The 15,624-nt window shown below is 46.8% G+C and overlaps 4 protein-coding genes across 4 annotated transcripts; 3 read left to right on the top strand and 1 right to left on the bottom strand.

Annotated features, from left to right (window-relative positions):
- Window positions 1–10: 10 nt before the first annotated feature.
- On the bottom strand, window positions 11–1,191 carry LOC26533012 (uncharacterized). Its single transcript, XM_015184351.2, has 4 exons — window positions 1,058–1,191; window positions 556–999; window positions 369–491; window positions 11–308 (listed from the first exon to the last, which is right to left on the bottom strand). Exons 1-4 carry the CDS (start codon window positions 1,068–1,070, stop codon window positions 154–156), a joined length of 735 nt encoding a protein of 244 aa, XP_015039837.2. The 5' UTR covers window positions 1,071–1,191; the 3' UTR covers window positions 11–153.
- A 602-nt stretch (window positions 1,192–1,793) lies between these two features.
- Window positions 1,794–3,290, top strand: 128up (GTP-binding protein 128up). The gene is made up of 4 exons (XM_001360895.4): window positions 1,794–1,951; window positions 2,037–2,157; window positions 2,211–3,051; window positions 3,112–3,290. Exons 1-4 carry the CDS (start codon window positions 1,910–1,912, stop codon window positions 3,212–3,214), a joined length of 1,107 nt encoding a protein of 368 aa, XP_001360932.1. The 5' UTR covers window positions 1,794–1,909; the 3' UTR covers window positions 3,215–3,290.
- An 88-nt stretch (window positions 3,291–3,378) lies between these two features.
- Polr3B (RNA polymerase III subunit RpIII128) lies at window positions 3,379–6,985 on the top strand. Its single transcript, XM_001360894.4, has 2 exons — window positions 3,379–4,347; window positions 4,402–6,985. The coding sequence occupies exons 1-2, from the start codon at window positions 3,465–3,467 to the stop codon at window positions 6,930–6,932; spliced, it is 3,414 nt and encodes a 1,137-aa protein (XP_001360931.2). The 5' UTR covers window positions 3,379–3,464; the 3' UTR covers window positions 6,933–6,985.
- A 1,695-nt stretch (window positions 6,986–8,680) lies between these two features.
- On the top strand, window positions 8,681–13,952 carry Drep1 (DNA fragmentation factor-related protein 1). Its single transcript, XM_001360893.3, has 4 exons — window positions 8,681–9,012; window positions 11,686–11,901; window positions 12,004–12,308; window positions 12,385–13,952. The coding sequence occupies exons 1-4, from the start codon at window positions 8,965–8,967 to the stop codon at window positions 12,746–12,748; spliced, it is 933 nt and encodes a 310-aa protein (XP_001360930.3). The 5' UTR covers window positions 8,681–8,964; the 3' UTR covers window positions 12,749–13,952.
- The last annotated feature ends 1,672 nt before the right edge of the window (window positions 13,953–15,624 follow it).

The following is a 15,624-nucleotide window of genomic DNA, read 5'->3' as shown; positions in this document are numbered from 1 at the left end:
TTATTTATTGTATCCAATAGAGCCAGTGTAGTCCTTTGAGTATACTTTTACGCTAGCTTATAAGTATTAGCAAATATTATTTGTACCATTAATGTAGAGAGTCAAAAATGAAAATATACCGGAAAGCAACCGTCTGGTCTAAGACGGTCTAAACTACTTATGCGCATTGTTTTGCATTAAAATATATCTTGATACATTTTCTATGCGCATAAATTGCTGTTCCCAGTCCAAAATACTCACCTCGTTGAATCTAAACGTCTGCAATCGGTTCGGGCCAACGAAGCGGCCCACCAGATGGACAGTGCAACCTTAAAAGCAGTTCAGAGATATTAAAATAAAAATATGTAGTAAAAATTTGTTGAGCTTGCCAATGGACAATGTCTTCAGATCGCCTTCAAAATCGTAATATATGCCTTGGAGGATGGGTCCTTCACATCGCACCAGTAGGGTGTGCTCACACCTCTTTCCTTCGATAATGCGTGCCAGTTTTCCTGTGAAATGTTCAATTATTAAATGTCTGATAGCAATACGCAATTAAATAATAATCAGCCCCACCATATACGTTCCAAATAGCATTCAAATCAGGATACATTTTGTGGCTGGTCAAACAAAAATCCACGCGCCCTACGAGACTTAGCAAATCACGACCCCGCTTGGACATTGGGGCGGCTGGCGGCTCTGCCATTGCCATGGGCTCCATTTTGATGGGTGCGGTGGTCGTTTTGGGTGCCGCGCAAAGGGATTTCGGCTGCAGCTTTGGTGGTGGCATATAAATAAATTCATGCGGTGCCCTAATTCTGGGAACCTCTTCTACGAAGCCTTCATATTTCAGTTTTTTATCTTTTGGACAGACAGTTAGCTTTGTTTGCCGGAGCTGGCTGCCATTTTTGCGAGAAAGTTCTGCGGCCGTTGGAAAGCTGCGATTCAACAGCGACGAATTACTTTCAAGCTGGCTCTTGAATTTCGCCTGGCTATTAAGCGACGATGTCCTTGGTTTTCCTTTTAAAGATGAAAAAACTTCATATTTATGTTGGGAAATGCATTAAAATAAATTTACCTTTGGTGAACATTTCAACGTAACGTTTGTTTAATAACTGTAAAAATATAGATATCTTAATCGATAGTATATTTTGGGACAAATAAACGATTTAAAAAAAGAATTTAAATATGAAAAAAATTACAAAATTTTCACAAGTACTGCGTATATTGCCAGTTTCTTATGAATCATGTGCAAGAATTTTCTCCGAAGCGAGCTTAACAAAAACAAATACAAGAAATAGATTTAAGAATATAAATGCACACATACCCTGGGGTAAATGGATGTTATAGAATTGTGAATACGTTTGTCTTCCAAGGCTCAGTAGGTATCAGGATCTACATAAATTTATACAAGATACTAATAATACACATGAATAAGTCAAAAACATATCAATTTGAGAAAAAGTCTTAATAAATTGCGTTTGATCTACATATAAAATTAACAAAATAGGGTGCACAAAGGTCTATACACGCATCATGTCTTTAAATACCAGCAACATTGCGATTGATTTTTTGTTGAACTATTTTTTTAAACCTTGTTTTAGTCAAAATACAATAAAAGCAAGGATTAAAATCTATCCAATCTTGTAGAAAATAGATTCATAAATCGTATAAAATTGAGTGGGCACGGCTAAAAGTTCTATATAGCTGGTAATATTCGACGGAATATGAAAAACGAGGAATATGTATAGTAGAACTTGAATTAGTCAGTATATTTACGGTATATTTTGAAAATGAGATGGTCATATTTTGGTATATTTAGAGGATCGGTCACACTGCTCCCATTGTCCACGCGAGTGCCGTTTTTTTTATTTTTTACGTAAATATTTGATAATAAAGTGATAAAATAAAACTTAGCTGAGACGTAGCCATGAGTACGATTCTGGAGAAAATTTCGGCCATCGAGTCGGAGGTAAGCGAAGCCACAATCAATAGCAGAGCACACAGAAACTAACCTGTCTGGTATCGTTCCCCCCTTCACCTTCTTTACCGGACAGATGGCACGCACGCAGAAGAACAAGGCGACATCGGCGCATTTGGGTCTGCTAAAGGCGAAGCTAGCGAAGCTTCGGCGTGAGCTGATCTCCCCTAAAGGAGGCGGCGGTGGCACTGGAGAAGGTACGTCGACACTTGCCCTCCTTTGAATAGATAATTAACTGGTAAACTTTTAGCCGGCTTTGAGGTGGCCAAAACTGGAGATGCACGAGTGGGTTTCGTCGGCTTTCCATCAGTGGGCAAGTCTACGTTGCTATCGAATTTAGCCGGAGTGTACTCGGAGGTGGCCGCCTACGAGTTCACAACCCTGACGACGGTGCCTGGATGCATCAAGTACAAAGGAGCCAAGATCCAGCTGCTTGATTTGCCCGGTATCATCGAGGGAGCCAAGGATGGCAAGGGTCGAGGTCGTCAGGTGATTGCTGTGGCCCGTACCTGCAATCTAATCTTCATGGTCTTGGATTGCCTCAAGCCGTTGGGCCATAAAAAGCTGTTGGAGCATGAATTGGAAGGTTTCGGCATTCGGCTAAACAAGAAGCCGCCAAACATTTACTACAAACGGAAGGACAAGGGCGGCATCAATCTCAATTCAATGGTTACTCAATCGGAGCTGGACACGGATCTGGTTAAGACGATTCTCTCGGAATACAAGATACACAATGCTGATATTACGCTTCGTTACGATGCTACCAGCGACGACCTGATCGATGTCATTGAGGGAAATCGCATTTATATACCCTGTATCTATTTGCTGAACAAGATCGACCAGATCTCCATTGAAGAATTGGACGTCATATACAAGATTCCCCATTGTGTACCCATTTCGGCGCATCACCACTGGAACTTTGACGACTTGCTCGAATTGATGTGGGAATATCTGAGGCTGATTCGGATTTACACCAAGCCCAAAGGACAGTTGCCAGACTACAATTCGCCCGTGGTTTTGCACAACGAGCGGACCAGCATCGAAGACTTTTGCAACAAGCTGCATCGCACCATAGTCAAGGAGTTCAAATAGTGAGTGTAAATCGAGCATAATTGTGTGAATTTAGATTTCAAATATTCTTCAATTTTTAGTGCGCTCGTTTGGGGCTCTTCGGTCAAGCACCAGCCGCAAAAGGTGGGAATTGAGCACGTACTGAACGACGAGGATGTGGTGCAGATTGTGAAAAAGGTTTAAAGCTTCGTGTTTATTACATTTTGATTATGTTTGATTGCAGTTTTGCATTTGAAAATAAAAAACGAGTACGCTGTAATCTATTGACTTTTTCCATTTGATTTTCGAGCCAACTTAACATGGCTCTGCTAAGTCCGTGCGATAGGTGGGCTGTTAAGCGCATGTGGTTCTAAATCGCGTTTACCAACACTTGAACCGTGCATGCCGTTTTGTTATTTATTTTTACGAAATAAAACTAATCTGAATCGCATTGATGGTGGAGCTAAAGAAAGGCGACGCCCATATCGAGGCCAATATCTGGGACCCAGGCGACAGCAAGGAATGGGCCACACCCATCAAGCCGCTGGAGGAGAAGTGGAAATTGCTGCCGGCATTTCTACAGGTGAAGGGCCTCGTCAGGCAGCACATTGATTCCTTCAACCACTTCATCAATGTGGACATCAAGAAGATAGTGCGTGCCAACGAGCTCGTCACCAGCGGCGCCGACCCCCTCTTTTACCTCAAGTACTTGGATGTGCGGGTGGGCAAGCCCGACATCGATGATGGCTATAACATAACCAAGGCGACCACGCCGCATGAGTGCCGCCTGAGGGACACCACTTACTCGTCCCCCATTACCGTGGACATTGAGTACACTCGCGGGACGCAGCGCATCAAGAGGAACAACCTGCTCATCGGCAGGATGCCTCTCATGTTAAGGTGTTCCAATTGCGTGCTGACTGGAAAGTCCGAGTTTGAATTATCCAAACTGAACGAGTGTCCACTGGATCCTGGCGGCTACTTTGTGGTGCGTGGTCAGGAGAAGGTGATACTCATCCAGGAGCAGTTGTCGTGGAACAAAATGCTAACCGAGGACTTCAATGGCGTAGTCCAGTGCCAGGTGACTTCCTCCACCCACGAGAAGAAGTCCCGAACTCTGGTGCTGAGCAAGCACGGACGCTATTACATGAAGCACAACTCCATGACGGACGATATACCAATTGTGGTCATATTCAAGGCGTTGGGCATTGTCTCCGACCAGGAGATTATGGCACACATTGGCATAGACACAAAGTCGCAGAATCGGTTTGGTGCCTCCTTGCTGGAGGCCTTCAACTTAAAGGTGTTTACACAGCAGCGGGCTCTGGACTACATGGGTGAGAGCTTATTGTTAACTTCGAAACTAGCCGTCTAATTTGCACACTCTTCAGGCTCCAAATTAGTAGTGAAGCGCTTCCAAAGCGCCACCACAAAGACACCCGCAGAAGAGGCACGTGATCTGCTGCTCACCACCATTCTTGCGCACGTTCCAGTGGATAACTTCAACTTCCAAATGAAGGCCATCTACGTTTCCATGATGGTGCGACGTGTGATGTCCGCAGAGCTGGACAAGACGCTCTTCGACGATCGGGACTATTATGGCAACAAGCGTTTGGAATTGGCTGGCTCACTCATCTCCCTCATGTTCGAGGATCTGTTCAAGCGCATGAACTGGGAGCTTAAAATGATCGCGGACAAGAACATACCCAAAGTGAAGGCTGCGCAGTTCGATGTGGTGAAGCATATGAGAGCGGCACAGATTACCGCCGGCCTGGAGTCGGCCATCAGTTCGGGCAACTGGACCATCAAACGATTCAAAATGGAGCGAGCTGGCGTAACGCAGGTGCTCTCCCGCCTCAGCTATATCTCCGCTCTGGGCATGATGACGCGAGTGAACTCGCAGTTCGAGAAGACAAGGAAGGTATCGGGTCCCAGGTCGTTGCAGCCCAGTCAGTGGGGCATGCTCTGTCCATCGGATACGCCCGAGGGAGAGGCCTGTGGCTTGGTCAAGAATCTGGCTCTGATGACGCACATCACGACGGAGGTGGAGGAGCGTCCGGTGATGATTTTGGCATTCAACGCCGGTGTGGAAGACATACGGGAAGTGAGCGGCAATCCCATCAACAATCCCAATGTCTTCTTGGTGTTCATCAACGGCAATGTCCTCGGTCTCACGCTGAATCACAAGCATCTGGTGCGGAATCTTCGCTACATGCGCAGAAAGGGTCGCATGGGCAGCTTTGTGTCCGTGCACACATCCTACACCCAGCGGTGCATCTATATACATACCGATGGCGGGCGCCTGTGCCGTCCCTATATAATTGTTGAGAAGCGCCGCCCGAGGGTCAAACAATTCCATCTAGACGAGCTGGAGAGGGGCGTGCGAAAGTTTGACGATTTCCTCTTGGATGGACTCATCGAGTACTTAGATGTGAACGAGGAGAACGATTCGTTTATTGCGTGGAACGAGGAGCACATAGAGGAGGGCACCACGCACCTGGAAATTGAACCATTCACGCTGCTGGGGGTGTGTGCGGGCCTCGTCCCCTATCCGCATCACAACCAAAGCCCCAGGAACACCTATCAATGCGCCATGGGCAAGCAAGCCATGGGCATGATTGGCTACAATCAAAAGAACCGCATCGACTCGCTGATGTACAACCTGGTCTATCCCCAGGCACCAATGGTCAAGACCAAAACCATAGAGCTGACAAACTTTGACAAATTGCCGGCCGGACAGAACGCCACTGTGGCCGTGATGAGCTTTTCGGGTTACGACATCGAGGATGCCTTGATCCTGAACAAGGCCTCCATAGATCGCGGGTACGGGCGCTGCCTGGTCTACAAGAACTCCAAGTGCACGGTGAAGCGTTATGCCAACCAGACCTTTGACAGGATTATGGGTCCCGTGAAAGATGCCCTCACCAACAAGGTGATATTTAAGCACGATGTTTTAGACACGGATGGCATTGTGGCACCGGGCGAGCAGATACTAAACAAGCAGATTATGATTAATAAGGAGATGCCGGCGGTGACGTCGCTCAATCCACTGGAGGGCCAATCGACTCAGGTCCCCTACACAGCGGTGCCCATCAGCTACAAGGGGCCCGAGCCCAGCTATGTGGAGCGTGTGATGGTCTCTGCCAACTCGGAAGAGGACTTCCTCATCAAGATCCTTCTGCGCCAGACGCGTATCCCGGAGATTGGGGACAAGTTCAGCTCGCGGCACGGTCAGAAGGGTGTCACAGGGCTCATTGTGGACCAGGAGGACATGCCTTACAATGATTCTGGCATCTGTCCGGACATGATCATGAATCCCCACGGTTTCCCCTCCCGTATGACAGTGGGTAAGACTCTAGAGCTGCTCGGCGGCAAGGCTGGTGTTCTCGAGGGCAAATTCCACTACGGCACGGCCTTTGGTGGCTCAAAGGTGGGCGACATTCAGGCGGAGTTGGAGCGCCATGGCTTCAATTACATGGGCAAGGACTTCTTCTACTCGGGAATCACTGGAGCTCCCTTGCAGGCATACATCTACTCCGGCCCGGTCTACTATCAGAAGCTGAAGCACATGGTCCAGGACAAAATGCACGCCAGGGCGCGGGGTCCCAAGGCCGTGCTCACACGCCAGCCCACCCAAGGCCGGAGTCGGGAGGGAGGCCTGCGCCTGGGCGAAATGGAGCGCGACTGTCTCATCTCGTACGGCGCCAGTATGCTGATTATGGAGCGTCTGATGATTTCCTCCGATGCCTTTGAGGTGGATGTGTGTCGCACCTGTGGCCGCCTGGCCTACTGCTCCTGGTGCCACTTCTGCCAGTCGTCGGCTCACGTCTCGAAGATATCCATGCCGTATGCTTGCAAGCTGCTCTTCCAGGAGCTGACCAGCATGAATGTTGTACCCAAAATGATCCTGGAGGACTATTAATGGATGGACCTCGTATTTTAAAATAAAATGTTTGCCTTTCTGTAATCTACCAATTGCAGTGTTTGCTCGGTCTAGAATCCTGGCTTGATAAATGTTTATGGCTGTCACCAAGGACTGGACTGCCCCCAGGCGGTTCACTTTAGTTGCTTTACTTTCGCATTTGCGTACAGTTTTACATATTCATGAAGGTCCTGTCACCCCCCAACGAAGGAGCGGAACCAAGGAGTCCGTTTGCTTAGCAGAGCTGGTAGCTAACATCAGCTTAGCAGCTTTTAATTGCTTCTGTTATCCCTTTTTAGTCCTGCTTAATTGATAATTAATGTGGATTTTGTTGGTGTTGTTCCTCCCATATTGGCTGTTTAAAGAAGCTGCATTCAAGGGGCTTCTTACTTTGGTTGTACAGTGATTTACTCGCCTTCTTTTGTGTCACCTGACTGTGAATGAAAGCCTCAACCCAGAAAGGAACTCGAGTCAACGTCTCCCAGTGGTCAATGCACTGTCCGGGGCACGTGACTCGGCACATAACACCCACACAAGGCAATGTCCTTGTGCGTCATTTCAAGTGACTTGCGCTCGAAATAGTCAAAGCCACCTGCCAGGCCCCCAATCCGCCACTCAGAGTGACTGCCACAGATGCTGTTGTTGCTGCTGTTGTTCCTGTGTTGGAGGCAGTGCAATGACAGGACTGCAACAAGGGGCTGCCAGCAACAGTAGCAAAAGCAACAGCAGCCAATGGGGCGCACAATGATGACAATTTAAGGCTGCCGCCAGCACCCCACCCCATCGCCCAGCCCACCGTCTATCCATACCAGGCCATACAATTCCTTCCATTCAGGTTCCAGCGCAACTCAACTCAACTCAATCTGGGGCCACCTTCCGGCTTCGCTTCGGTTTTCCTTTCAGGTCTTTTGGCTATTTGTCAAAAAGTTTGCTGTTTGCTCCCCAGCAACAAGGGGTCTGGGGAGGCGATTTCTGTGTGTCTGTGAGTGTGTATAGATATTATAGATTTAAATGGGTGTTGGCCACTTGGGCGGAAAGTTAAGTGCTGTTTAACTGTCCTGCTGGGGAGGTACGATGGATGGTCAAAGGTGGGGATGGATGATGGCACTGATGAAATGGCCCATGGTTGTCTCTATACACCTTTGATCCACCTTCTGAGTGGGATACGAATCAGTGCGGGGATTAGCTTTGCTTTGTACTCCTATTTAATGCCCACAAATGTTGAATCAAGTAAATTCCAGCTAAATTTCATCCTTACCTGATAACAGCGCTCTGCTGATAACATAGTAAGCTTGGGACTTCTCTCGCTCTCTCTCTCTCTTTCTCTCAATTTTCGTGCTCTTTTGTAAGCTCTACATTGACATTCTCTCTTTTACCTTTCAGTGATGCCGATTCTGCGGGGCTAGAATTCAAATTCCGCAAGCTTGTTTCTAGTAATTTAATAGAATTTTGTTTTAAAACTAAAAAAAGAAAGGATAGCCTTTGATAACCTTGCAGATTCATCCTTCCTATTGAAAATATACTCGTAGGTATCCGATTTTCAAAAACACTTGACTTAGTTATATAAGTAAAAACATGCAAGCCTCACCAATATGATATAGATGTATAATGAAACTATGGGACGGCTGCATTTTAGGTTGTATAGTTCGCCACTTCAGCCTGCGTTCAGAAGCCACTTTTGTACTGGATTAATTCCTAGCTTTTTTCCAGTTAAAAGACCTGCACTACCCTATAGGATGGGCTATAAAAGCAGGCGCCTGGCGTTGCCAGAAGCTGAGTCGAAACCGGCGCTCTCTGCACGTCGCACAAAGAACTCAGCTAAGAAAAGTGAACTTATTCTCACTTCAAGTGCAACTTCTAAAGGAATTCAAAAGTCAAACATTGTTAGTGTGGTGCGGGTGTGTCAGTGTAACAATTAGTAACAGATCGGGGAATAGTGAATGATGTATGCTGTGTAGAAGATACTATACGCTTGCAGCGAGCATAATTTAAAGTTTTAGATAAAGATAAGTCTCAGAAGTGAATTGAAACAATGCCCAACGCCATGGAAACAACAACGAGCTCGAAAAAGCCATTCAAAGTGAGTTTTTAGAAGGAGCTCATTATATTTTTATAATCACACAAAGGCCAGAAGGCAAACAAAGCGACGCCTGGCCGAGCTGGCCATGCCCTTTTTTGGGCGTTGTGCCTCGCTGTTGTTGTTGTGTTGGCCGCGTGCTGCGTTTGGGTTTTATTTGTTCCTTTTTTTTATGGAAACTGGGTGAACTTTTGGTTGTAAGGCAATGAAGAGAGTGTAAAAGCTGTGCCAGCATAAAGAGAGGCGAAAGCTCAGTAATGTGCTCTCTTCGAAAGGCAGAAACTTGACACCAATTCCCACCTCTGTGTTTTTGTTTGCCTTTGCTTGGCTTTGCTTGTGCAATTGTTTGTGTTTGCCACCCGTCTGGGGGCTGGGATCTTTGTTCCCGACTAATTTGTTTATTTGCTGTGTAAAGAGCACAATCCCTGCCTCCGCTCCTCCCGGTAAAAACCACACGCAGTATATGCAACTTGCAACACAGAGAAAACTTTAAAAATCCAAAAGCCGCAGCGCAATTTCAACTGTCTGTCAGAAGCAGAGACATAGAGAATCTTTCCTTCTGACCGCACTTCCAGGGCTCCATTCCTGCCAGATCAGATCCATTGAAATTCCGCAGCTTATGAAAATAATTAATTCAAAAACCGCCAAGCACAAATCGGCTTAACAGTCCTGTCGCATGCCCAGACAGCCATGAAAATGCCATTAAAAAGGGAAACTTTTCATCCCGACATGTCTCTGTAATTAGCACAGGGCCACGCCCACCGCCTATTCAGCCCCCTGGCTTAAATAATTTATTAAACAATTTACATAATTCCATGTCAAGTCATAGTTGGAAAGCAATTTAAGGCTGTACTAAAGCATAATTTCCCCGGGGCCGTGAATATCTGCGGCCTACGCCCATCAAATATTTAAAGGGCGACTTGTGGATCCGGTCCAAGATGAGGCAGGTGACTGGGAAGTGAAGCCTCTGCTGTGCCACAGAGTCCCAGACATGTAGGCGACGGGGCTGCCTTTATGGGGATCCCCCGATAGTTGAGCAGTTTGAGCTGGTTGTGATTGAAGGGCCATCAGGCTAATGCCACATGCAGAATCCGTACAACTTTGTTTGGAAGCCTGTCAGGCTAAAACAAAAAAGACATCTACCAAATTTCTATGGAATTTATTCCCCCGTTAATTGCTTGCTTTTCTGTGGCTTTTTTTCCATTAGTTTAGTTGGAAATTCGGCAAATACCATATAATACATTTGTGCTGCCAAAAATTTTAATTAAGTAGCACGAAAGAGAAAATCTCAACTTTTCGAAAGTTTCATTTCAAAACAAACAACTCAATTATATTTTCGCTTCTAGAAGAGCTCCCCACATCTTTGAAAGACATACAATACATATCTGCTGCTTTTGGGGGCGGCATTCGGGAAAGTTTTCAATGTGGCAAAGTTTTTCAGTCAAAGTATGATGTGATTAATATTTGACACTGGCGATGCGAAAAAGTTGGCTGCAATGGCGGACGGCCGGGAAATGGGTAAATGTTAGCTGAAATAGAAAATTTCATTGGGCAACGCGATTGCTCTGACATTTATGAACGACTCAGAGGAGCTCTTGCACGCTCCTCAACGTTTTTGGGACGATAAATTGCGGAATGCACGCTGCCTCAGATCTGTTGGCCAGGTCTAATTTATGTTCCTTTTAACCTTAGCGCTGAGGCACCATTTAAGGTGCATGCAAGTTTAATGGAGCCTGGTGGAGGCATGTTGTCCTTGCGCCGAGCACTCGCCCATGGCATTTGCCCGCCGTCTCCCCCTCCGTCTCCACCAGCGCCTAAGCATACAGCATGAAGCATGAGGCATGCAACGCTAAACTGCTGACAGGCATAACTTGTCACAAAAAGAAAGTAGTGGCAGAGCTCCAAGGAGGCACAAGAGGAGGTGCCGCATAAACGGGTAAATATTTGTGCCGCAGCCCGAGAGAAGTGCATGTCAAACTGGGTTCGAGATGATTCTCCGCAGCAGCAGGAGCACGCAAACAAACTCCCAACCCCCCATCCTTCCTCCCCTATATACCGTTCGAAACTAAAGCTAAGCTCTGAATTTCCGCTTAAACTGACGAATGTCAAAGTTCTTTCTATACAGTTCTTTCTGCCACGAGTCTCAATTAACGTTTGCGTCATATCATGCTTATTTATTCCTGTTCTACCCGCCTCTACCAGGAGGGAGAGTGGTCCTCCTCGCGGAGACTAGAGTAATTGGAGAGTAAAAAGGGTCCCTCAGCCCCCCCCCCCCCTCGCTGGGGAGTACCTTCCTTTGTGAGGGAAAAGCAATTAACTGAAAGTGCCGCCGATTGAAAAGTACTTTCTAGTAATCGGCTTGGCAATTGAGATATTTTTTTACCCCGCTTCCTTCCGGTATCTGTGGAGGGGGCCCGTTTTCCGTTTTCCGTTTCCTGTCTTTTCTGTTTTTGTGTCTGTTGTGTGCTTTGGGTGCTGTCCCGCCTCTTGGACCCGCTTAAATATTTCATTGGCCTGTTCGAATGGCGGGACACATCTGTTACTTTTCCTGGCATCAATGTAATATTCATTATGGCCATATGTAACTGTAAAAACATGCAATTATTCCCTTTTCCTTTTCCCGTTCGTTTCGGCCTTCTCCTGTTTACTGTTTGTTTACTGCCTCGTGGCGGCCAGGTCAAGGACGTAACGCGAAACATTAAGAAGGCCGTGTGCGCCGCCAGCCTGGAGGAGATACGGGACAAGGTGGCGGAGAAGTTCGGCAAGTGTGACCACGTGCCCACCATCCACCTGGACTCGGATGGCACCGAAATCGACGACGAGGAGTACTTTCGCACGCTCGACGAGAACACGGAGCTGGTGGCTGTCTTCCCCGGCGAGCACTGGATCGATGTGAGTGTCCTAATTGGATAAATGTCCACAAACTGTGTTTTGTGACGGAAGAAGTGATGCGTAATAATATGCTTGCCTTGTTTGTTTGTTTTCCGGTTACAGCCCACGCACTACGTGACCATAACGACGCCGCATGGCAGCGAGACCGTGACTGGCAACGGCGACATCTCTTCAGGAGGAGTAGGCGGAGGAGTCGGTGGAAGCTGTGACGGAGGCGACACCACCGATGCCAACCACTCGGAGTCGGCGGCACGCATCCGGCAGCTGGTCGGACAGCTGCAGAACAATCTCTGCAACGTGTCCGTGATGAACGATGCGGATCTGGACTCGTTGTCCAACATGGATCCCAATTCGTTGGTGGACATCACCGGAAAAGAGTTTATGGAGCAGCTAAAGGACGCGGGCAGGTCGGTACAACAAAATTGTTCCCACAATATGTTCAGATTTATAGCCAAGTCGAATCTTTGTCATTATTTCCGCCAGACCGCTGTGCGCCAAGCGCAATGCCGAGGATCGTCTGAATTTGCTGAAGCTGCTCAAGGCCGGAGCCATCTTCTGTTTGGAACGCTATCCGGAAGATGCCGAGGCCATCGACCGCGAGATCGGACGCCAGCTGAACGAGGCGGAGAGCGGACAGGTGACGGCCACATCGGCCAGCAACACGCGCACCATCGAGGTGGTGCAGTGCGACAATCAGAACACGACGATAACCATTACTGTGGGCGAGGCCAGCAGCACCTGCATGGCCACGGGCAACGGTTCGCTCTCCTCGGTGGAGGCGGCGGCCAACGAGGCTAATGCCAATGCCAATGCCAATGCGAACGGGAATGCCGGTGGAGACATCTGACTGCCCATGCTGGGCGGCCTCAGGTCAAGTCTGCCGCTCGAGGTTTAGGCCTAAGAACTAAGCGGACATGAGAATCAGCGGAGGAGATCAAGGAAATTAAGGAGCGCTTATGGAGACATCAGTCCTGAAACATTGGGTTAACATATAATATACATTTGTAGCTTGTAATTAGGCGCTGTGGCATCTGCAAGCCAATTGAAACGAAACGAAGACAAAATCAATCTAGAAATCACAGAGAAAGCTTCATAGGATCTAAGAGTAAATGAAAGTTAACGACGAAATACACGTACTAGTATTAAACAGACATAAATACATACAAACATACATATATGCAGGAGGAGATGCCAGACTTCAAGGCACATAAGCTACACTAGTTATGAAGAGTCTTTTAACAATCAGAGTCAGATCAGAGTCAGAATCGTTATCAGTATCAGTATCAGAGTCAGTGTGGACATAAGAATCAAGGAAAACCCTATAAGCCGCAGATTAGGGCAGATGCAGATGCAAATGTAGATGCATATTTAATAATCAAACCCAAAGAAGTAGAAGATTATATATTAGAATGAGATAGAACCACAGGTCTAGATAAATATTCGTACGAGTACAAGAGAAAGCCCAGAGAAGAGTGTCGCGTTCGAAATGCGTTGATTCCGGGATGGAAATTGTTGATTTTGATTTTTGCCTGCTTTGGAGATTTTGTTGGTAGTTAATTGTATTTAATCAAGTTATGCAAAGGAGACGCACATCAAAAATTGTTTTTACACCGATGCCATTGTGAATGTCATTCGTTAAAGGCCAATTGAGACTGACTGTATTTATGTGTAATACTCGTAATAGATTTTTGTGGGCCCGGGTCGAGATGGATGCATGTCTGGATGGATGGAGAGAGGCACCCCAAGCCCAAAGAGACCCCCTGGTTCTATTGCCGAATGAATTTAAGCAACGACAAACATTAACATTAGCAAATTAAACAATAAACAATAAACGCGACATACAATTGCACAACAAAAAACATAAAGAACATCAAATACTACAAATAAACCCAACCACGAAAACTACAAGTCTACAATTCGAATAAGCAATAAGGGAAATCCGAATGGAAACGAAACAATTATTAACTTTAGAAAAGTGAAACGAATTCAAATGTAAACTATATACACGAGACGAGTAATGAACGAATAAATAAATAAAAATAAATAATTAACGAGAGTTGAGTGAACCAAAAGCTAACTAGACACCACATCAGCGCGTATGCGCAACATAGAGTACTATGCACACCGTGTGCAACAGGGCGTATGGGTGTTCCGTTGCGTTGCGCTGCATTGCTCTTTCGCTGGCAAAAGAGCGAGCAGAACAGAGCAGAGAAACGCAGAGTAGGTCGTGAAGAGAGAGCTACGATACTGCATACAGTTAATTGTTTTAGCTTGGACTCGGACTTGGAATCGGCTTGGGTTGGTGTGCGTTCGTTTGTGACGTCACAAGGCTGTGCTGTGACGTGTGTGGCACTACGGGGGTCCCTGCCGCAGGATGGATAGATGCCCTACTAACACAGTTAAAAGCTGCTTCCCCAATGACCCAAATTCGTGCCGACAGCAACAATTTGCGCCCTCAGCAGTGAGCAGTGGGCGTGGCTTCAGCCAAATGAATTACATTTGTTAAATGTGACCTTTGCACACTTAATACCAGTACTTCTCATTCGAATAACATCTTTTTCCCATTTCAAAGATCTCTTTTCCTTTGATGTGTTTTAAATTTTCTGAATTTTTCTTTTTTTTTTGGAAATTGCTGCTGCATAAAACAAGCATTTGAAAGCACATAAAAAATATTAAAAATGGAACCAAACTCTTGCCTTTCTTTGCCTGGTTTTGAAGTGCGGTCGCATTTCGCATTTTCCGTGCTCGTATATGTACGGTCGATGGGCGTGGCTGTCTCAGACTGCCACAGCCCACAGCCCGTACCCCGCGCCTTGGCCTTAATTTGTCCTGAATTTCCTTTTCTTTTGAAGTTCCATTTGTATATTAATGTGAAGGGGGCTAAAAAAGTCTCGGCTACAAACACTAATTTGGTTGGGAACTCCCCGCGGATTCCTCGATTTGGTTGGCCCTCGATCGAATGTTCGTTGCCATATTTTATGTCTCAAATCAAAGCCGTTTTTAACTCTTTATTCCACCTGCAGTCACAATTATTGTACACTCATCGTCATCGGCATCGTCAGACGATGTTGCAAGCTTGTTGTCGCACCTTTTGAGGGTCAAATGTCAAATGTTCGGCTGGAAAGAAAGCCGGGAGGATGTCTGAGCATGGCACCGCGTGGGCGTGCCTGAGTGAACAACATATTGAGTGAGGATTTGCCCGGATAACGAGTCGCCTGCCGCTCAAGCGAGGGCATAATTTTCTACAATTTCTGCTGCTTGCCTTTTCTTTATCCACACACACACACACATGCTCGTATTTCCCCGAAATAAATGTCACGGGCAGAGTACGGTGGGGGGGGGGGGGGGGTAGCTAAGAGCGGGGTGGGGGGGTGCGGTGACTACCAGCAGCAACAGCAGCAGCCGCCTCTGGCTGTTTGCTTTTCTCAGCGTGGCTTTCGTAGTGAACATAAACAAGGAGTTCTCTAATAGATGCCGCAATGGGCATTACTAATGCGCCCCGTGGCGTGTGTGGGAGAGTGTGTGTGGGTGGATAAGTAGGGGTCTGTGTGGCGGCAGGCGGTTCATAATTGTGCAACCAGATCCACGGCCAGCAGCAAACTGCTGCTCAGACTGCCTCATTTGGGTGTTTGGCTTTCCTCGGAAGTCATTAGGGCAAATCTGAGCGCACAAACATATGACCATGTGTCCATAAATACATATGCACGGGTATGCACGGTACTG

Source organism: Drosophila pseudoobscura, chromosome 3, assembly GCF_009870125.1.
Source record: "Drosophila pseudoobscura strain MV-25-SWS-2005 chromosome 3, UCI_Dpse_MV25, whole genome shotgun sequence".
In the NCBI taxonomy this organism is placed as follows: Eukaryota; Metazoa; Arthropoda; class Insecta; order Diptera; family Drosophilidae; genus Drosophila; species Drosophila pseudoobscura.
This window is presented reverse-complemented; position numbering and strand designations above follow the sequence as displayed.